Source organism: Astatotilapia calliptera, chromosome 22 (assembly GCF_964374335.1).
Source record: "Astatotilapia calliptera chromosome 22, fAstCal68.1, whole genome shotgun sequence".
In the NCBI taxonomy this organism is placed as follows: domain Eukaryota; kingdom Metazoa; phylum Chordata; class Actinopteri; order Cichliformes; family Cichlidae; genus Astatotilapia; species Astatotilapia calliptera.
This window is the reverse complement of record NC_137442.1, coordinates 7514682-7538578: the sequence shown is the minus strand read 5'-3', so window position 1 is coordinate 7538578 and position 23897 is coordinate 7514682. Positions and strand designations below refer to the sequence as shown.

Genomic DNA, 23897 nt, shown 5'->3' with positions numbered 1-23897 from the left:
GCAGCACGTGGGCTCAAAGCAGTGACGGTTAACCCCTCAACATACACTTTCTTGCATTTTTATCCTGGTATTATATGTTCTTGCCATTGCTTTGGTTGCTCTTTGTTGGATCTAGGATTTTTTTTTAATAAAACACAAACTATTAACTTGTATGGGGTAACGTCTAAATTGTATTTTAAAGGTCAAATTATTTTTTGATCAAAAGGAATTTAAATCTTCTGAACTGTAAGCTTTAAATTGATTGTAACATTATTTTTTCCTCACAGATCCATATGTGTTTATATTATTTATGTTTACTCTGTAGTTTCTCTTGTAAGGTAACGTATGTAATGTGGGATTGCAACATTTCTGAATAGTTGTGCGTATATATCTATTGTGTCCTTCAAACAAAGCATGTCATAGTTATCTCCTGGTATCAGACTGCTTGTGTATGATATATGTTTGTATAAGATGTTATTTAAGACATGACATTCCAGTCATGTTTCCTACGTGAAGAAGTGTGGCTGGAATTCAAGGCTGTGTTTATTAATAGGTGAAACGATTACTCACTATTAGTATTTTGTTCTAAAATGAAAGTGGAATCATTTCAGGGTCTGGGGAAATATTTTCCTTCATCATCATTTCTTTCATCGTGTCTCTTTCTACCTCTCGCTCCGTCTGTTATGTTAGAAAGACTAACGTGTTTCTTTATCTGAGGTGACTCGATGAAAGCATCCTCCTATTCTTTTCACATTTTAAATGCTCCCTGTGTTCTCACTGTAATGAATCCTTCCCTGGTCTCTGATCAGGTCCCTGGTAATTTTAAGCCACTTTTTAAAAACTCCAAGTTCGACCCGTCTCTTCTTGGCAGTTATAGATCCATCTCAAAAGTATTCCTAAAAACCGTTAATAATTGATCCTTTTCAGGCAGGCGTTGCAGCGCCACTTTATCACTTGGAGTCTCCAGCAACATCTTGATTGTACTGTTTCTGTTATATCTGCTGGATTTTGAGTGATAAGAAACATAGACATTTGAGAACATATAAAGACCTTTCTTATCACTACTATGCAGATGACATCTACGCTATATATATCTCCCTTAAGCCACAATGTGTTCCTAGACTTAAAGGTTGGCTGGCTGCCACTTTTCTCCAACTTAGCGAAGCTCATGGAAACTTCAGGTTTCCTTACCACTAAATTACTTTACTAAAAGTTCTATGTGTAGGTTTAGACTCAGTCTTCACTTTGAATGCTTGTGTTAAATATCTGGCTTGGTGTTGTTTTTATGACTAATAGAGATATCATCGTGTCGCGCCTATATTTCATCACATCTGGGTTATTGATTCATTTTTCATTTGTCTTAGCAAAGCTTCATTGAGACATATTTTCTGTGAGACTTCTCACTGAGTCTTCTAAGCACCTAAAGGTCACTGACGCTCCACATTAACTACAGAATCCACTTTAACATTTCGGATTTGGCTTTTAGAGCCCTGCATGAAACAGCACTACTGTACAACACTTTAAATTTTCATCCCCAGCAGAGGTCATGTGACCAGGGCCTGCTGGCTGTACAGCACAAGACTGAGAACTAGGAGGCTGAGCTTTGATAGCAGCAGAAACTCTGAAATGTGTGGACTCCATGATCTGTTTTTAAAAAGCGCCTAAAATCTTTTTACACTTAGTTTTGGGTAAATGCTTGTTTTGTGTTGTGAAGCACTTTGTGGTATTTATCTTCAAAGGCGCTGTAAATATGTCTTATCTGAAACATTTTGGCACAATAAACTTTTGTTCTCGGAGGGATTTCTGCTTCTGATCACTGATGTGTTTAATAAAAATGAGTTCACCATCGTTTGGGATTTGGACCCAATGTATTACCGACAGATATCTTAATAGATAAACATGGTGCTGCTGTGTTAGAGGTGGTAATCTAAGAAGCAGCTAAAGCAAATCTGTCCTTTTTATTTATTTATTTTTGCACATTTACAGTAAACTAGCCCTTGCGCCACGGGGAGGGGTTTCCACATTGACGGTGACGTGACGTCACCGGCCAGGGCTTTCCTCCATGACGTCAGGGGGCGGTGGGGCGGTAACCAGAGAGCGCGAGGCGACGCGGAGCGAGCTGCGGAGATTAGAGTTTTTGCGCTGCGCTCCTGGGGCGCAGGAAAATCAGAGTCCGCCGTCACCTGCCAGGAGACCCCCCGCCGAGCCCGAGAAGAGAGACAGAGGCTGGCACGGTAACGGAGGACGGTTTACACCCAGACTGTAGATCAGCGAGCCAAGCACAGGAGCACCGAAGCGGCCGCCGCATCGCTCCCCAGCCTCTCCTGTGGAAGAAATCCGGTCCTGAGCAGGGTGAGTGTCCGGTGATGAACCCTCTGCTGCATGAGCTGCTTAACAGACATGTCACGGATTTAAATGTGTCTCTTTATATTTGAATGTATGAGATAAATAAAACAAAACTGGCCGTAGATCTGTTTGCCACTAAAATAACTGTTTTCTGAATGGTCATTCAAAAAGCCTGATAGTCACAGGTGAGCTCAAAGCAAACCATCCACGTTTTTGGAAAAATCTCAGTCATGTAGGCTGTTTAAATACAGCGAGGACGAGCCCAGCTGCTGCAGTGTAACCCTAAACTATAGAAGCAGAATGTCCAAGTCATCCTGAGAGTTAAAACGCTGCCCTGTCTTTGCCTCTAAAACACATTCCTGTCTGTTCTGCCACTCCCCGGTCACTCTGCTCTAAGGACACTGTGTATTTTCCATAAAAGATGGGAAAAAATACATTAAACATGACCGTGAAAACGAAGCTGGCAGCAGAAGCCTTACATGATAATAAAACGCAGTGTTAGAGGAGGTGTTACAGAAGCTTAGAGCTCCTCAAACACTCCTCACAGGAATATGAATATTTATGTTTTGGGGGCTTTTACTTCTGTTTCAGGCCAGATTTTCTGAACCGCCGGGGTGTGGTGACCATCACCAGCACCCCAGTGTAGGGTTTTCTGAAACGCTCAAACTAAAAGCAGCACAACCAAATACAAGCGAGCCAGCACGAACCGGTGCCCTTGCAGATGTTATGAATCAGATAAGGAGTTGAAATGAGTTGTAAATAATGACATGGTTCAGTTCTGATGTTGGGATGAGAGCTCAGGCTTAATGAGGCGTTCCCGTTTGTGTCACGTTTCCATATAGTTATTTGACATCCTTGTAAATAGTGTTTAAAGGCTTAAAGAAAAACTCTTTAACTGCCGTACTGGTCTTGGTGAATGACACATCAAATAGTAGATTTGCTTAGATTTACAGATTGTGATGATGTTTCTTTTTTTTTTTCAAGTCACCCCTTAAATAACCAATACTAATATTTATCTTTTTATGACTGGAGTGCAGGTGAGTCAGCATGATGAGTTTGTTTTGATTCTTTGAATGTGGCATAGACGTGACACAGTCTGTAAATCTGTCTGGCTGGTTTTCGTAAAGTAGGCCTGTTATCAGTGTTGACCGGGCCTTTTACTAAACAGGAACTATTTCCTGCACATTGTTTTTATTCTCAGCGTGTATGATTCACATGTCAAAATGATTTTCACGTAATACGCAGCCTTTGTGCTTCACCTCAATCCATCATCTGCCTTTAAGACAACTTTCTTGTGATTGGCTAGCCCTCGTAAACAGAAGGTTTTACCAGCAGGTGGGTGAAGCTGCTGGGATGATAAACTGAGCATTTAGAGCAGTTTGAAGCCTGAGCTTTTGGCTCACAGGGATCAGTTGTACTCTTTTCATGTCTGTTATGCAACGAAATATTTATAACACACAATAAGGAAAAGCATAAAAACAAAGAGGATGCGTAAAGTCAATTAATAGTCAATTATTACCTCTCCCAGAGCGTGATGATACCTTTGAATGGCCAGTGCTGTTTTGTTTTAAGGTCACATTTTGAATACCTTTCCCCATCCTAGAAAAAGGCAATATAGCCAGGATTTTTTTAATCCTTGTTATATCAGATTAATTTTGTCAGTTAACCAAAAAAAGGGCCAAATATCAGTTAATATCATTTAATAACAGGTTTATTACGGTGAACCTGTAAAATTAATAGCAGGAGAAAATGCCAAAAAATGCATGTTTGACATAGTTTGAGGCCACTAGAGTGCGCTGACAAATGTATTTTTACTTCTGTAAAACGTTTTAAAGTCAGTCTAATTGTTTTTAAAATTTCAAAGATCTGTATTGACCTCGAGAAGCACATTCTGTTCTCTCTATGTTTGCGTGGGCTTTCTCCAGGATCTCACATGTAGAGTCCATCAAAAAAAAGTACATGGGTAGTGTAGCTGAGTGCTGTTTTTAACTGTGGTTGTGGATAAGTGGAACTGGGCTGTTATCATTTTATTTAATGGACTGGACCAATGTGCCAAATGTAATCTATGTTTAATAGGATCAGTAGAATGGAGTCGAATCCAAAGCACCTGATTAGTGCAGCACTAAAAACACAGAGATGTAAAATAGTACTTTGAACACATCTGTTCAAGGAACTGTGTTTAAATTTTAATCTCTAATGTCTCGGTCTTCAGCTTGTTAGCTTTAAATGTTTTGTTTAACAAATCTATTTGCATACTGAGCTGCCTGGAAGCATCTCCAGAGACGTTTTACAGGACAGGTGCAGCTGTAAAAAAAAAAATCAGTTATAGAACATTATTAAAACATTTAACAGTCTTAAAATTTTCACTGAAAAAGCCTTTCAAAGCAGGAATATGATGTCATCTGAACCAAACTGCATTAAGCACAGCATATTGTACGAAGAAGTGAAGTTAAAAAGTGTTACAAGTGACTATATTTGGAGAGGATTACCTCATCCACAGGAGTTTCAAGTTTCTGTGCCATTACGAGTTTCAGGTTACAGACAATAGCCGGGAATTACACCCTCAGATGGACTGTGTGTGTGTGTGAGCTGTTGTTTCCTCTCTGAAACCTGAATCCACTCATTCAGTTTACTACTACTGCCGCTCGCCCCGTCCCTCGCTGTGCGTGTCTCAGTTTGTGTGTTATGAGGAGATGCATAGGAGCTCAGAGGTTTCCTCTCAGTCACTGCAGCGGCTCTCGGCCTCACATTAAACATTCAACAACTCAGCAGTATGGCTCCTGAATGCTCCTCTAATTATAGAAGCTCCCAGCCTGATTCTCTCTACCTCCACCTTCCACTGCATCGCTCTGGACTCTCAGTGTACTTTATGTGTGTGCGTGTGTGTGGGAGAGGTGTTAATGAGCGTCAGTGGGAGAGAGAGAAAACTCAAACTCTCCATTTGTGTACCCATCTGCCTCCCCTGCTTGAATCCCTTAAGAATATCATTTTATGTGTTTCCAGATAGATAGATATTAGTCACTAAGACAGTATTTGTGGTAACTTTATCGAGCAGGGCAAATTCTTCGTTAGTCATTTCTTATAAATTGCAGTTATTACTCATCACTGCTGATTTCTGTTCTTTGCCTGTCGACTGATTTATAGAAAATATCCGGTGTTAGTGTGAAGTAGAGCCAAAGTCAGTCAGCTAGCTAGTAAATTTGTCCATGAAGAGAATCTAACTGGCAAATATTTTAAAAATGATCAAATCAAAATGCAAAAATTTAATGGCCAAACAATCAATCACTTAATTTGTACAGTATACTGCAGATAAAGAGAAAAGCGTTGTTACTATAGCCCTTAAGGCACTATAGGTCACATTTTCTAGCACGTTGTGGAAGCACAAGCTGGGTTTTGGTGTTTTAAAAAAAGTGCGTATAGGCGGTGGAAACTGTGAGATTTTTTGCCACTGATTTGTTTTCGTTCCTTTCTGAAGGTGTGAAATAAAGAGAGGAGAACATTTAAATCAAGCACACAAAAAGATTTACTAACATTTACAACTGCAAATTGTGCCGATATTTAATGCCAACAAAGCAGCGCAGCTTCTGAAACTCACCTGTAAAACTAGCCACACCTATGAGTGCTAATGGGAGACTGTGCTCACACACCTTGGCATTAGTCTGGTTGCAAAGATCCAAAACAGATAAAACCACAAACTACAATTTAAAAAAAGAGTGAGAGCTAACTAAAACACTACTATGTACTCACAAAACTAACAAAAATAAAATGTAGTTTTATTTTTTGTCATATAGGGTGAATAGTCAACCATTCCAAGCACAAATCTTTTTGTTGCAGGAATATCTACATGAAGTGTTTTATTTCTATTGTATTGTCTAATCTGAGCTTCAGAAATCTTACCACCCACTTTGCAAATAAAGCTAAAACAAAGACTAAAAACTGAGCAAAACTAAACTGAAACTACCCACACTGGAAAGTAACTCAAATCTAAATATAAGACATAAAACTAATGATAAACTAAGTAACTCTGATTTCCAACACTCTTGGTTCGTATTTCGCAACGTTTCTCCTTCTGGCTCTGTTTTGGTCTCCACCACCTCCTGAGAGAATGGGTAGCAGTGTGGCTGCTAGCTAGTTTGCTAGCCAATTGCAACTAAAGTCAAACCAAAACAGTGACTCTGAAGGCTTCAGATCCAAAACAGCAGCTAAAAAGAAGAAGCTAAAAAAAAGAAGCTAAAACACCAGCTTTAAATATTCAGGTTTACTGTACAGTCTTAACCTTAAAACCATATCTAAACCTTTAACCACAAAGAATAATAAACCAAGTAGCTATTAAAATGAATCTCATGCCTGGTTGCTCTCATTATCAGGTTATGTCTGCACCAAAGTCCCAAACTGATGCCTAACGTTAATTATCAAATGTATGACACTAATAGTTCCTGAAACAAATTATTCTGCATCTTCAGTAATCAGTAACAGGCCTTAGAGACGGATTGATAGAAAGATTAGAGGCACAGAGTGAATGCAGCAGCAGTAAAGTGCTGATATGGAAAGTGGCCAACAGCGTTGTCCAGTTCCAGAGAAAAAGGGAGTGGGAACAGAATAAATAGATGGCACAGCTTCATGCGGGTGATTCAAATATTTTATTCTATTCAAATTCATTTCACAGGGAAGGAAGCTCAAGTTTTTAATCTGCTTCTTGTTGTGGTGCCATGTGAATAGATGACCTTTTTAAAATTTACCTGAAGCTCTCTTCATTAATCAGACTTTCTGTAATTCACGGGATGCAGAGTTTGTTGTCTGTTTTAAGATGTTTCCTTTCTTTGTCTTTGAGAGTTCTGACTCTCTGTGTTAATCCAAAATTCAATAAAAATATCAGTCATTAAAAAAGAAAGCAACAAGCTTAGGGTGAGCCAAATTTGACAAGCTGTTTGTAAATGTTCTCAGGGGAGAGGCTTATATAAACACACACACACACACACACACACGTGTACACACACACACGCGCGCACACTCTGATAGTATGCAGGTCTTGTGTGTGTGCTCGTTTCCAAGGAAGAGGCTGTACGAGCTGCATTTCCACAGAATATTATCCATTATCAGCATCATCGCCCAGCTCATTCTGCTTGGCTTACAAAATAAAACTGATATAAAGATCATGTGATCTTCATCAGAAAATGCTTTTTAGAGAAATGTGACTTAGTCTCTCTGCAGACCTTTTTGCACTTAAAACCCTTACAGTAAAACTAGGTGTTTAAAGTAAGCGCTCATTTTCTTTTGAACGCAACTTAAATGAAAGCGAAACAGTTTCATTTTTTTTCAGCCCACGCTGAAAAAAATTGCCAGCTAATCTTATCAGCGCACAATCTCTTTCAGATGTATGCAATTGCTGAGGCGTGGTTGATTGTGAAATAAAAGTATGATTAGTGATACAAAGTTGCACATAAACAAAATTAACAGTGTGAAATAATCACTAAATGTGACAGACTAGAGTTTTGGCAGCAGTGAATTTATTGGTGTTAACATTTTAGTACATTTTTAAATGATATTCAGGGTTTTTTTGTACTATATATGAAGCCAAAACATGCTAGGATTTTAAAAGCAAGACTGTCTAGTTCCAGATCCTTTAGGTTTAAGCATGATTTTCTCGTTAACAGTTAAAGAGGGCAGGATGGTGGTTAGCACTGTTGCCTCACAGCAAGAAGGTCCTGAGTTTAAATTCAGGGTCTTTCTGTGTGGCTGCAATGTTCTCTCCGGGTACTCCGGCTTCCTCTCACACTCCAAAGACATGCAGGTAGTGGGGTTAGATTAATTGGAAACATTAAATTGCCCATAGGTGTGAATGTGAGTGCAAATGGTTGTCTGTGTCTATGTGTTAGCCCTGCGACAGACTAGCAACCTGTCCAGGGTGGACCCTCCCCTTGCCCCAAGACAGCTGGGATAGTCTCCATCTTCAACACTGTTGTGTTGGCTTTTTTCAGTCAGAAGTGACTGCTGGTATGCTTGGTTAACAAGCTACATTTATAGTCTCTTATTGTTCAACACACAAACAACGTACTAGAGTTTCACGCAGGAAAACCTGAACCCGACTTCTTGGAGAGGCTGAACCAAACTGTAGTGCTTTAACTGCTTAAAGACAAAAAAGAGACCATCCATACGGCCCGAAACCAGTTTATGTACCGGAGTGTAAACACGCTTTAATGCTGTAAAGTTGGCCATGTTAGCATGGGAATCTTGGGGATTGACTTCTTTCTGGGGACAGCCTCCAGGGCCCACAGGGGCACTACAGTTTTTGGCACTTCCGTGTTGGCTTGGTTTTTTAGCCCTGGAGGCTGCCAGCCCTGATATACATACCAAGCATGGAACAAGATAAATTTCCTGGCATGACTTTCATGAAGTAAAATGGTAATGACCCATATAAGTCAGTTTATATTACGTAACCTTTATATCTTTTATATGTAGTTATATTTCTAAGCTATCACAATTAAGTTAATCGATTTGTGCAAAAAGGTTTTACGGGTTTATCTCGGCCACCTTGTGGTCATGGTTGCTCTGCCCCGTGATATTTTTGTTCACGTACCCAACAATTTCCATCTCCTTAATACATCCAGATCTTCACCTCAGTGAGGCTAACTTCTATTCGCTGATAAAGACATCATTTTCTTCTTTTACAGGTGTTTTAACTGGAATTTTATGAGACACTTTTATAGTTGTGAATGACAGGAAGCTCATAATGAAAGAGAAATGGTTGGCATTTAAAACATCAACCAGGAATCACTTAGTCGTTACCAAAACTAGTTCTTGTATTTCCCATGACCGTCCTCCTGCAGGTTGCAGGTGTGAATACTTGAATGTTTGACGCTCATTGGGAACAACAGGTAGTGGCCGTTGTGAATAACTACAAAGAAATGATTTGTGCAATGAGGCAAACAGCGGAAAGAAGTTGAGTATGACCAGATGGCCGTGATTCAGCAGTAAAGTATGAGGTCGTTATTATTATAACCCTGATGAGCAGCCATGATATCTAATCGTGCTAATCGTGCTCCGAAGAAGCAGCCTTGGCTGATCGACCGTGACGGTGTTTTTTGCTTGACTTCTTCTTGTGAAGGAACATTTAGACGTTAGTCATGTATGGAGGGCCACGAGCGCCAAAATTAATTAAATAATACATTTTTAATGATTTAATATTGAATAGAAAATGTCTTAAATTAAATTCATTATTTACCAGTTTTATTAATTAATAACACATTGAATTAATTTTTTAATGATGTATTTCTTTAATTTGTTTTGGCACTCATGGCCCTCCACAGTGGTATGCATGTGCTGCTACTATGGAGGTCTAAACGTTTAAAGTGTTTTATTTTTTCGACATCAGGGCTTTACAGTTGATCTCTCACTCGCTCATTCGCCCATACAGCTGTGCAGCTGACATGCAAAGTGCTGTCTTACCAGTACCCTGGGAAATTTTGGCATGTGAAGCGGGACCCGAGATGGCCCGTGCAAACCATTAATAACAATAAGGGTCAAACTGTGCATAACAACAGAAGAATGACCACTTTACTGCCAAGTTCAACAAAGCATTTATGAAACAATAAATAATGGGTCACATGCTTTTATTAGCTGCATTCTTCGAAGACACTGATGAAGACGTAAGTTCCTCCTAGAAGTTCTGGCACAAGTTCACAGAAATTCAGCGTTGTGCTGCAGTTGCTCTGCAAAAACACACAGAGGCATTTTTACAACAGGGCCAGCTAGCCTATTAGCTGATTGATTCTAATTAGCTGTCTTCTCTGAAGACACACAGGCACACACACACATCGTGCATTATTAGCTGCTGGTTGAGAAGGGGGACCACCTGTTCCACTCCTGGCCCCCGCTCTCAGATTAGCAGGGCTTTACTCGGTATCACTACAAACAGGATAACAGCCTGAGCCGAGCTGTTTGCTCTCTGCGGACTTTCTCGTGTTGTCATCAGTCGGTTTAGACTGCAGCCTTTTAGCTGACGCTTTTATCCGAACCGATAAGATGCCTTCGAATGAGCTGAGCGCAACAACAGGATAATCAGTTTAGGCTGATTTGATGTGTTTCGTGAAAGACTGGAAAGAAATGTTAAGTGGCGTTTGCTTTATTGAGGTTGTGCTTGGTGGCATATTGAATCTGCCGCATGTGTGTGTTTATATATTTTAGAATCTGGGAGAGCAGGAGGAAAACATCCATCAAAGGTCAAAGGAGGGGCTGCCATAAGATCGCCCCTATATAACAATTTTTAATCCATAGAGGATGAAACTCTGTTCTTCAGGCAGATCTGCAGCTGCACAAGAGGAATGAGCCAATGAGAAAAAGAAAGATCAGAGTCAAAGCAGCCTGACATTTTTCTCTGGAATCAGCAAAGACAATAAACTTCAGTCAAGTTCTTAGGAATGGGAGGGTTTAGGCACTTTGGCTGAAACCCAGAGTGGAGGAGAGATGTGTCTTGTAAACACAAAAGGCTGCAGCCTGTCACGTCATTACTTAGAAAGCTCTGCGGTTAGGTTTGCAGTAAGGTAATTTATATAATAATGGAGGGTTTTTAATACTACTTTACATAGAGTCAAATTAATATTTTGCTTCATCACCATTGTTGTTTGTGTAGATATTAATTTACTGGCCATGCTCAGATCATTACTTACCTCAGTGCTGTATAGAAACTCATTTTGTTCCCACTTAACAAATAAACATGGGCTGAATAGTCGGCTTTTTCCCCATGCATGCATGCCGTCGTACACCACTAGGACTCATTTAAACTAAGTGTTTTTTTCTAAGCTAATTTTGTATTGTTGATAAAGCTCGTGTGTTTGATATTATAATGAGCTTCAGGAGATTGCAAGCTAATGCTCTCCCAGCACCGGACCCAATCCCAGATAAATGGGAGAGTTGCATCAGGGAGGGCATCCGGCATAAAATCTGTGCCAAATCAAACAAGCAGATCCATCCACTGTGGTGAAGCCTTGGGAGCTAAGAAAGCAGCTGAAAGTTATTATAGTTAAAGTTTTTTTAGTGATACAACAGCAGGCTAATAGTTTATTTGGATTTTTTTTAAAGTAAATTATCGTCTGAAAATGTGTGCACAACATGTTCTAAATGGGAACACTTCCCCAATCATGTAATACAAGTCCTTCATGTACAAAGCTCCCTAATTGTATATGTGTTTGCCCCCGGTTGTAGATTAAACTACTGAAACCACAAAAAGTATAATTAGTTTCAGTTTCAGCCGCTTCATCTATTATGTGTTATCATTTTTAATAGATAAAGAGCTAGTGGTGTGTTATTATCACATATCGTATCAGATTTTTCCACAGGGACTTCATTAAACGCGAATCTGTGAGCTGTTCATGTATGTTCACCTCACCTTCGTGTGCGTTTGTGTGTGTACGTGTGTGTTGTAGCGTGAACCCTGTGCGGACAATGACGAGGCAGGCGGCGAGTCGTGTTATATAACAGCAATTAGTTCTGACAGCTGCACACCTGTAGCGCACAGCTGATTACTCCGAACAGCATGTTGGTGTGAATGTTCGTGTGCGTGTCATTGTGTGTGTGTGTGTGTGTGTGTGTGTGTGTGTGTGTGTGTGTGTGTGTGTGTGTGTGTGTGTGTGTGTGTGTGTGTGTGTCCAATCATCCTTCATCATGGCCTCTAATGTGGAGTAACCTGCTAGCAGGGCCCACACTAGCTGAATCATTTCAGTCTTACAATCCATGTTGCATACCGGGCTTGCACTAATGGTGAGTTAGCTGGAAAATGTCCATCCCAAAGTTCCCTCTGCACCGTTTCATCAAGAGTCAAAAAGATGAATAGAAATATATTCAGTAAAAGGCAACAAGTCAAGTCAGAGCAGGTAAAATAAACTCTATTGTACCTTAGGGGAAATTTGTCCTAGGATTATTGCCAAAGTATATTGAGTTAGATGTCATAAAAAAGAAGGAAGATCACAAGGACACCTGAGTATTAAACATCAAATCGTTGTTATACACGCAAGTAGAACTCAAAACTGGATTTTACTTCTAACTATACTTAAACCCAGTTGAACTTGGATACAAAGTGTTTTTGTGTGAACGTATGTTCCTGTAGGATGGGTGTGGCGAGTATGTGCTCTGAGCTGCAGCAGTTTAGGCAGTTCATGCCCTGCAGGGAGAAACTGGAGGATCCCAAAGTGCTGAGGTGTAGATTCACCGTCTAAGACAGAACATTGTGTCTGCGAGCTGCTGAGGACGGATTACCTGCAGATCGCACCGGCCTCACTCTGTCTGTCTGTTTGTCTCTCGCTCTGATTCAGGAAACCGAGTCCAGAATTAGGCTGTGAGGACTCATTGTGGCGGTTTAGGAACTTGGACTATTATAGTTTTATTGTCTTGTAAACTACATGATTAAGAGTTCTACTAGTGGCCTTTACAGGCTGCAGTTATTATTACATCATGTTGAATTAAATGAAGAACACGTGGATGATTTTTCCTTTTAGTTAATCCACGAGATCCGGAAGCTACAGGAGACACCGTGGAGTCAATGAGGTTAAAGCTGCCTGCTGGGACACGCTGGATCTAAATTAAGAGCATAGCTTACACGTCCACATTAAATTATCGATATAAAAATGTGGAATGACACATTTTGAAAAGATTCACATTAATATGTTTGACACCAAGAGGAATCATTAGTATGCTCTGAATTTTTGAAATCTCACATTATGAAACATTTGTGTCACATTAAGCACTAAAGTGAGTTTATCAGAATATTCAAAGGATTTGAATCCTTCTTACATTTTAAGACTTTCCTGTATACCTCTCTGTTTTTTCTTTAGACCTTTCATAGTGCTGAATACTCAAAGAAAACATGTCCAAAGTTAGAAACAATCCCCATCATCATAATTATTATTATTGTTATTTTGTTCCTTGGCTCAGTATGTTGTCATAGACTGAAAGATATCGCTAATATGGGCATCCTGGCTGTGAGCACAGAAGCCCCGCCCACCTCTTGTTACAACCTTGATCTTGTGACAGCCAATTAGATTAAAGTAAACTACAACTGGGAAGATGAACTGAGGGGCCCAAAGGCCCAGTATAAGATGAATAAAGGTTATTTTAATTTGTGAGTTAGAGAAAGCTTTTTTGTTAGAGTCCAAGATTCAAAATATGGTGTTCTAAATTAGTATAATGTGTCCTCTTTATGAACGCGGTTGTCACCACAGATTGTCATCAAAACCATATCTGCAGCAGAAAGTTAATCAACATTAAACAAAGATGTTACACTGCTGTAACTGTGCAGTAGTTATCGAAGCCTGGAGTCTGCCTCCACAAACAAATTGCTTTAGTATAATCTGCATGTATGTGTATCATCAGGATGTATGTTCAAATGTTTGGGTCGTGATAATAAAATAAGAATAAAGGCTCACAAACACATATGTGATGCATTGATTCAGCTATCTTTGTGTTAGTAAATCTAATGTGCAGTATGTCAGCATACCAGTTTTGTTATGAGCATTGGAGTTTTTGCACTCTGAAACTCAAAACTGAGCCAGAGCACATAGAAAACTCTGGAATTGTTCATGCAGGAGGACATTTGAATCTAGTTGTTGCAGTACAGAAAAAGTCCTCCGGGGACCACGAACAGCTTCATGGGAATTTGGCCAGTAGCTGTCAAAACCTTAATTTGGACAAAAATGTGGAACAGATGGAGAGACGAATGGGCGAGCAGGAGAAATAAATATCATTCTACAAAGCAGCGGGCTTTGGCAGTCGCAAAAATGCAGCCCACCGGGCAGGTAATTGCATTCACCTGACTGTCCTGGCAAAGATGAAAAGCAACCTCTGCTTGTCATGAGAATCGAGTTTGAGAACTGTTGCTATAAAACAAGAGTGCACTGTGGGGATGACCCTCGCTGTCAGGTGGCTTGGCTGCAGTTAGGATGCATGATGGTTATAATAATAATTTCCACAAAAGTCCAAAGTGAAAAGAAAAAGTTTAGTTCTTTTTTTTTTTCAGATGAAACAGTTACTTAACCTCGTGTTTTTGAAGCTTTGATGATTAAAGCAGGGCAGAGAAATATTATTACAGGCATGTAGATCCTGGAAGGCTGCATGTTAAAGCAGCCTGCAGTGTGTGTGTGTGTGTGTGTGTGTGTGTGTGTGCGTGTGTGTGTGTGTGTTGAATTGAGCAGCAGTGGAGTAGGAGGACAAGTGTAGAACAAAGTGCGTGTGAGCCTGTTGATAACAAATCAAGTCCAGATTGTGAAGTTCTCAGGCTGTTCAGGCCCATCTGCCAAAGCACGACACGAACGCTGCACACACACACACACACACACACACACACACACACACACACACACACACACACACACACACACACAAACGTTTGCTTGGCTATCTCTGTGAGGACATTCAATTATTCCAACACCCCTTACCTTTGAGTTAACCATAACATCGCAGCACGTCCCCTTTACCCCATCATCATTCTAACAAAGCTTCCAAGGACCAAACCAACCAGATCTGTAGATGCTCACATCATCTAAAAATGTAACACTGATAAAATTCCCACTAGTAAAAACTGCATTTTATTGTTTTTATTTTGTTTTATTCAAATACTTCATTTGCTAAAGAGGTTAAAAAATGCATGACAAATTAGAAATGCAGAGTTGTCGTGACTCCAGATACCGAGTTTGATAAATAATTAGTGAAACGCGTGCATCCATTAAAACAGTGCGTTCTCACAACATCTCCGGACTCATTTCTGTTAATGCCATGGCCGTTTTTCAGATCAGTTCCTCATTCATTTTTTTGTTTGCGGAGATGTTTTTTCCACACTGACTCATCATCTGTTTGTGTCGTCATTCAAAGGAGCTGCGTATTGATTTTCACGTAATGGTTAAATTAATGTGTATTAGTAAGTAGCCTTTTTGCTCAATTATAGCAAAATAACAGGCACGATTATAATCATTATTTTCTAATTCTGTAATTGTTTAACACAATTAGAAGAAAAGGAGCACTGTTTTGTTAAGTGTAACTGTAAATAACCAAATACATGGTGCCTCAAAGCACTGCAAACACACACAAATACACTTTCTGTTCCTTTAAACGCTATTGAACTTTCACACACACTCAGTCACTCTGATGGATGCATTGGGGGCAGATTGGGGTTTACTAACTTTCCCAAAGACTTATCGACAAGACCAATCATAACGCCAACCTGCCGACTGGAAAACACCCGACTCTACCGTCTGTGCCAAAAAAATGAAGTAATAACGCATTATTGGGAAGTGATTTAGGAGAACAACAAGTGATCGCTTTATCTCAATTATCCTGTTTTAATAATCTGTGGAAGCCAAAATTGTGTGAAATTTAAATGAGAATAAATGCACATTCCTCAATCCCTAATATGTAACTGTGTCGCCTAATAGAATATTATAAACAGAAAATGTTATAATTATAGATTTTATAGTATAAGTTGTGCCTGCCTGCTGGGGGGGAGGGCACGAAAACCATGCAGGCTCGTAAGCAGAGACTTTGCATAAAAAATGCAACAAGTGCACACGCACCCCAGGCAGCAATCTTTAAGAGTATAACAGGAACGAGCGCTGCGTTGCGGTGTCTCCAGCCATCCGTGTCCACGTCTGCATTAGAGGATAATCTAGGCGTTACTTTACAAACAAACAAGTTTGTGACACATTGTTCTTTCTTCGTACCTCTCAACAGAATCGTTTTCGTTTTCTCGCTGTTTGAATGTTGCATTTTATTGCGGTTATCGTGTTGTTTGAAGGCAGGGCGCTCCCCTAAAGTCTGTTTATAGAGGCAGGAGGTGTGTTTGAAATCTTTATAACTTACAAGCAAATTTTGAAGTGGTTTGTTTAGGTAGGAATTTTCTGATTGCCCATTTTAAAAATCTTGGAGACCAGTCTTCAGTTATTGATAATTCCGCAAAGAAGCAAATAGATAAAGAGATTTGACACAAGATGAAGAAATCTTTGTTGTTTCCTCCTTTGAGAGGTGAAACAATCTTTATCAGTTCTGGAGAATCTCCTAAAAAAAGAAAAGAAAAGAAAGGAAAACCAGATAGTGGGTGTCTGTGCGTTCTCATCAAAAACATCTGATAATGATGACAGCATCACTGAGCAGGTGCATGATAAAACTTTAACCAGTTTGATTCCAGTTCCAGCAGCCCTGATCACTGGGCCAAATGGGAACCCTGCATTGGAGGATGAAAACACACATTTAGAGGAAAAAAAACAGCGTGTGAAGCTCAGGCTGCCGCAGAGGAGAGGGCTCTTACACGCAGAGCTGCTGGGGGTGTATATTTAGAAACTGCTGGCTTTTTATACACATCTCCACAAAGACCCAGTTTGACCCAGAGAAGATGGCGAGTGATGAACCGCCATGCTCGCTTTCAGCAGATATTTATTTTTGTTAGCACACTGCGTGTAGGTATGTGTTAAAAATGCACATAAAAGTTTAATGATGTACTTTGATAGTAGATATCCTCCTTTGGTTTTGGTTTCTGACTACAGCTCAGAAGTATTTTCCTCCTCTTCCTGCAGCTTGCAGTTTGTTAGAATTTGGTTTTTGAGGTAATTCTTCTGGCCGAACGTGTGTGCTTCTTGTTGCATTGTTTCTTCCTTTGATAAAACAACAGTGCGTGACATTTAGGCTTTTATAGTGACTGCTCTCAGAGTGATTGGTGCTGACAGGCGAGGCCAGTTCAGATCATATCAGATTAAACCAAAAATTGGTTTCCGCACCTGTTTCGTCATCTGGACATGGAGGTTTACTTTGTCCACAATAAAGCTGGCCAGACTTTATTTTTCATTTCTTGGAAAAATGTCTGAGGAGTGTTTTTCTTCAGTGTTTGAGAGAATCACAGTGAATCATCAGATTGGCTGTGGAACTGAAAGTTACTGTGAAGGTTATGGTTTCGTTGATAATGAATGCACTTGCTGCAGAGAAGGCTTAAAATAGCTCCAATGTCCAAACATACTGAAGGAAATCAAATGAATCCCTCATATGCACTTTGAAACCGACCTTTTCTTTCCTTTTCCATTACCATGTAAGTTTTTTTTTCTTTATAGTTCATGCTTTGAACTATAAAGCTCTGCAGACATTTACCGGTTTGATAACTTCATAGCTAGTTTCTCATTTTATTGTTTTATTCCTTGTTTGTTATTCAAAAAACTCCCACCATGACAGTTTACATTTGACTTTCTCAGTTATTTACCGTTAAAGCCTCCACAGTCCACTGGTTAATGCACACCTGTATTTTTTACATATTTTAGTACTGGATTTGAACAAGGACACTCATTGACCTTAACCTATCTTATAGTACTGTTTTATTTCCCTAAATATAAAACCAGTATAACAGCTGCAGTAACAGATTATGAGGAAGTCATCTAAATAAATAAAACAGTGTTTTAGCACCACTGTATCCACTCTGTGACTGAATGAATGTGCACTGCAAATTTGTAGAAACATTGAATATTTAAAAGGTTTTCAACTCTTGTAACACTTAAGCATTTACACCATAATTATCAGTTATTTCATCACTTTCATTACATGTATGTGGACATTTTTGTAAAAGCCTGGCATACATGTGACCTCCAACTCTCTGTTAACAGTTTACTCTTGGAGTCAGATTTTTTTACCTTTACTTAACTTGGAAACAGAGATTCAGGATCTCTTTTCCTAAAGTGTCCTGAGCCAGAATAAGAGAGCTAGGAAGCTGATTGGTTGATGCTCCGAGCTGTTGGTCAGACTGTTTGACTATATAAGTTTCTTTACAAGAAAAAATATGTAAGAGGTTTGCAAAACTGCTGAGGTTCACCTTCAGTCTGTGTCGGTCATGCGTGCCAGTATCAGAAAGTCCACGCCACGTCTAATAATAATCATTAACATTTGATCTGTTTTGACTATAAAATGTAACCACTAAACTTTAGAATTGTTTATATCTTTAACAAAACATATTTAAATGATTTTGTTTTTTTTTTAAAAAGCTTTTTGCATTTAAAATGCAGATACAATACAGGCCCGTATAATCAGTTGTGTTTTGCTTATGACCTGGAAACTCTGGGATCAGACCTTTCAGCTTAGCCCGGAGGAGCAGCTCCACAGACACGTCCCTCAGCCAGTCTGCTGAGCTGTGATTGATCAGCTTATCTGCTGCTCACGTGACTCCTGCGTCACACTCTTCCCACAGAGAACCACAGGTTTCAATATCCTGAACGGTGTGATGTTTACTGGGTCAACATATAGTGCATGTAAGCGTGTGTGCATGGGTCTATGTGTGTGTTAAAAGCTTATAAACTGGTGTTCATAATCACATTTGTTAACGCTAAGGCAATCAGAGATGCCGGTCAGCCATTTGCTGATAACAGAGAGAAAACCAATAAATGTCTGCACTGCTGAGGAGGAAGTGTGACCGTGCTTCCTGAGTCTTTTTAATTCACTTTATTGTCTGTTCCATTATCTCTAATGCCACATGACATTTCCAACCATGCCCAGCTCCATGGAGCTCATGGAGAGCTTCCAGGAGCTTTTAGTAGTTACAGAGAAACGTGTAGAAACACACAAATAAATCTGCAACGTGATAACACATCCAAGCTCACACAGCCTGCAATTGTAGTGAGAACATAATTACAATGGGTGTATTCAGATGGTGGTGTATGCTCACTTGTGTGTGTGTGCGCCTTGAACATAATTATCACGTTTAAGGTTGCGGCAGTTATTCAGACATATAGGTGATTAGATTGTGAGCTAGTGTATGTTCATTTACGGGTTTGAGTGTGACATTGTATACATGTTGTGTTTCTTTAATAGGCTTGTGGGGAGTTTTATGAGTTTGCATATCTGTGTTTTCCATAGACTGTACGCAAAAGATGGAAATACCCATCATGACAGCTCACGTTTTTTTTGGAAACCTCAGTATTAACATTTTGCTCAGTGCCAGAAGAGCTGGAAGTGATAATATTTAAGACAGTGAAGTGCTAAGTTACCACCTAATGCTAGCGAGGTTGTTTAGCAAGCTGATTTTATAAACTATATGAGTGCAAATCAGAGGGTTTTTTTTCACCTATGTGCAAAAAAAGAAATAAAAAATCTAAGTCAGAGAACTACATAACAAAACAGCACATCATACATGATGAGAAATGCGATGGTCGTTGCAGATAGATAAATACAGCCCTTTAAAATGTACCGGTTTTCTTTTTCCTGTTGGGAATGGAGGGGGAGGGGCTATAGCATAATTCAGGCTCAGCAGACATCGTCAGAAGCTGTTTTGCTAGTTACTAGATTGTTATCGATGTCAACGGACTTTAGTATTGCAAAAAAACGTATTGTCTGTTGATCCAAGGACACTAGACCTGTTACTTGCAATATGTTTTCTTTTTTTCTACATGAACAAAATGCTAATAAAAAGATCTATTTTAAAAAACTTCCAGAGAAATCAGAGAGTTTTTGTCACTCGTTCTGTTTATAGACAGAAAAGTATTTAAATCCAATTTTTCCAAGCTCAGTGTAAACGAGAGGTATAGCTACCATTACAAACTCCTGCGATCTGAATCAATCCAGAAGAGGAGGGATTCTCTGTCTGTCGGTCAAGGCAGCCGTGCCACTAATTTTAAGCCTGAACACATTTTAATTGGCTGTGTTTAAAAGAAATTCACCGTTATTATGAAGGAAGAATCTAGTCTTAGAGCCCAAAAAGGCCGTAAACATGTTTGTTTCCGCATCGATCACGGGAGTCACGGGGAATTAATTCGTTTTTAGATGCCTCAAGTGGCCACTAGAGGAACTTCACGTGTAATCACTTCCATTCTGCTTTCATTTCTCAACCCTCCAGTTTGCCAATCTTTGTGTTGGATTTTATTGGGTGTAAAACTGTTTACCTGTGTGTTGGTATATACTGCAGTTACATTACTACTCTGCGTGTTTGTGTGCATGCGTTATTATCATTTTTCATTTATAGTGTGTGTGTGTGTGTTGTTGTTTTACAAGACTGAACATGTGAGTCCATGCTTTTTCATATCTGATGTTTAAGTATGAGTGTGTGTGTGTTTGTATATGTCTTTAGACAATAGGAAAAATTTACTTGTTTATGTGTGCCTGTGTGTAGTCTGAATGCATACGTGTTTCAACGTGTATTTGTACCTGCATTACAGCTAAAAAACATCTTTTGAGTGTGTGTGCCCGCGCGCAATCACATGTGTCTCGATGTGAATCCATTTAGCAGTTCATGCTCAGCTGCGTGTGTGTTTCTGTGTGTGCGTACATAAGTGCCAGAGCCACAGAGTGGGTCGCTGTTTGCCTCGCTCATAGTGAGCATTGCCATGGCAACGGCACTAGCAGCGCAGTGTGAAGTGGAGGAAGAGCTTGCGATGCTCAGCGTGATGGAGAGCGATAGAGAGACTGGTTTCACAAGGACACACCATTGGCCGGGCTGGATGATGATGTCATGGATTTAATTGGTGGCTTAACTCATCCAGATGTGTCCTGTTTAACCTCTCAATTATGGTTACTTAACACATACAGAAAAACATTTGATTTCATTAATGTGCGTGTGTGTGTTTGTGGGTTTAAATGTAATTAGCACAGATAGATACTCGGTTCAGATTATCTAAGGAGTTAATGATCAGATCGAAACCCAGGAAGAGCAAAGCAGAGTCACAGAGACGGGGGGGGGGGCGGGGGGAAGAGAGGTGTGTGTCATACTGAGCATGCTCTTTGTACTAACTTCCTGCTCTCTTCTTCCTGACAGAAAAAGAGCGTTCAGAGAAGCCGGTGCTCAACAAGAAGCAGAGGAGGGTGAACGGAGGAGACGCTCTGAATACAGCTCAAGAGAATCGGATGAAAACGGAGGAATTATTTCAACATTTGGACTGAGTCAGGCTCCCTGGATTCTTCTCTTATCTTTTTTTTTGCCCTGTCTGTTTTTGTTGGAGAGCAATTGATTGAAACTGACATTAATCTTTTGAGAGTCACACTAAAGTCGGACCTTAACATCTGCCTAAAAGATGAAAGGCTGGAGGCTTTTTTCTCTTCGCGAGTGCTTTGACTGCCAAGTTTGAAAAGTACTGTGGGAATCTAAGTGGATTTTTTTTTTCACTTTTCATATTCTGTTGTGGTTATCTGTTATCTCAGTCTCTGTTTTGCTGATAAGGTTTTGTTTCCAATCAAACAAAAAAGAGGAGGGAGACTGTTTCTCAAGTTTCTCAGCCTCAAACCGGAGTAGCATTTGCATTCCAGTTTGGCTTCACAAGTGGACAAATCCACCCTTGTGTGTCTGATAGAGTGTGTGTTTGAGTAGTTCAGAGTCCCTCGGTACAAGGGGACAATAACCGACCCTGTCTGTCTCTTCGAGGAAAAATGGGATCAGAAAAGGACTCAGAGTCACCTCACTCCTCAGTTAGTGGCGTTCCCAACCCTAAGTGCCGTGCGCCAGGCAAGCGCCCGGGCCGCATCTCCTTCCACAGCCTCTTCCACGGTAAACGGAGCTCTCGGGGAACCAGGGCCCCCAAAGGAGGAGCGGCCACCCCTTTATCTCATCATCACCACACGCAACAACAGCTGCATCCTTCCGCCTTGAGTTCTGCAGCTGCTGCAGCTGCTGCTAACCCCACCACAACCACCACGGCCACAACCGCCACGACCCCCCAGGATGCAGCCTCCGGCACCCCCTCAAAGCCACTCTCCTCCAGCCAGCCGTCTCTGGGTGGAGGCGCTTCCTCCGGGGAGACCAATCTCCTGGAGTGTCCCCTGTGCCTGGTGCGTCAGCCTGCTGACCAGCTCCCCGAGCTGCTGGGCTGCAGCCACCGATCCTGCCTCTGCTGCCTGCGCCAGTACCTCCGCATTGAAATCACAGAGAGCCGAGTCCAGCTCAGCTGCCCCGAGTGTGCCGAGAGGCTGGCCCCGCGGCAGGTGGCCGACATCTTGGATGATGCGGCCCTGATGGAGAAGTATGAGGAATTCCTACTGAGGAGGTGCCTCGCTTCTGATCCGGATTGCCGATGGTGCCCGGCACCCGACTGCGGGTAAGAGCCTGCAAATTGTGTTTTCAGCCCCGTCTCACTGATAAAATCTGCATTTTTGCTCTGATGCTGCTGCTTGGTTCCACTTCTGGGTGCTTTTGTTTGACTGTTCATGTGATATTATCACCAGTTTCCTGCCTCTTTCACTTCATGAGCTCTATGTTCTTGTCGTAGACGGAAAAAATATCAGAAAATTGGTGACATAGTTAAGTGGCCTATTTTCTCTCTTGAATAAGCAAAAACCCAAAATATTTGTACAGTCATAAAGAAGCAGGGATCTTTAAACTGGGAATCAAAAACCAACAAATTAACAACCACAGTTTTCACTTATTAGTAAGTGGTTACCATTAATGCTCTGTCCCTCAACTAATCGCTCAGTCATGGTATTTTTTCAGCTATATGTCATTGTGGGTCACTGTGCCATCCTTTATAGTAAAATGCACCACGTTCTCCTGCCAGGCAGTCAAATACTACTGTCCTACAGATATGCATGACTTGTTTTTTGCTGTCACTGTCTGCAGCCCACATATAACGGTCCCTTTTGACAGAATAAAGTCCACATTGTAAAACCGGAGGAGTGGCAATAACATAACACCCAACTTTGTCAACCCGGAGACCACAATTTGCATCTAGTTTGGGACTTTTTTCCACTTTGCACACAAGTATCGTTTGTACTCGCTGTACTGTTATGTTTAGGCACTAAAATCTACTTGGTTAGGATGAGAAGAAGCTGAGTTTTGCATTCAAATGGATTTCTTAATGACATAATAGTGTTTTTAATGTTAGGAAATGGGAGTATGAGATGTAAAGCACTACTGTGATAACCCGGAGTGTGGCAGCACAGATGGCAAAGGATACCATGCGTATATCTCTGATACCAGTGGAAAGAAAAATGGGTTGGAAAACCAACATTTATAGCACTGAATGAATGAATGAATGACTCTTCTAATGGTTAGACTGAGCAGTTACAGTAAGGTGAAATTCCGGCTTCAGTTTCAGCTTTGTTTCCGTCTTCCTGTTTATGTAATATTATCAAGTTATCTGATTGGGGGATTAAGGCGATTATACAAATCAAGCTTTAGAGCCCTGGTCCGTTTGTGGTAAAGTCTGTGCGGCCTTTGGGGGAATTCACATTGCGTAATTTATAAAAAACAAACAAAGTCAGAGTGAGAAAGAGAAACTAGACTACGAGGCTGTGAGTGAGACTCAAAGTGAAAATGTAGTGAAGCCAGAGGCACTTCAGTTTACTGGTGAAGGTGCTTGAGTAATGCCAGAAGTCATTTTATATCTGAAAGAGAATAAATTGAAGATCAGTTTCTCCAAAGCTGGAAGCATAACGAAACTTAGGGAGTTTCAAGTTAACGTCTGGTTTTGAATGAAGAAGTCATCAGATAAGCATACATAAATATTAGTACGTTAGCATCTCCAACGAAAGGATTTCCGCTATAATTACCGGCCAACAGCTGACGTGCGAGATTGCCCAGTCGGTTACTGTTAAACGTTATTTGCTCACTCTTTCTTCTGCAATTTCAGATAAAGGGTGTT

The 23897-nt window shown here is 40.5% G+C and overlaps 1 protein-coding gene across 1 annotated transcript in view; it reads left to right on the top strand.

Moving 5' to 3' along the window:
- Positions 1 to 2079: 2079 nt before the first annotated feature.
- Positions 2080 to 23897, top strand: part of rnf19b (ring finger protein 19B) — a 41473-nt gene continuing 19655 nt past the window's right edge. The window contains exons 1-2 of the mRNA XM_026155692.2: positions 2080 to 2331; positions 21083 to 22355. Coding sequence (XP_026011477.1) covers positions 21691 to 22355 — 665 coding nt within the window. The 5' untranslated portion in view covers positions 2080 to 2331; positions 21083 to 21690. The remainder of the gene's footprint in view (positions 2332 to 21082; positions 22356 to 23897) is intronic.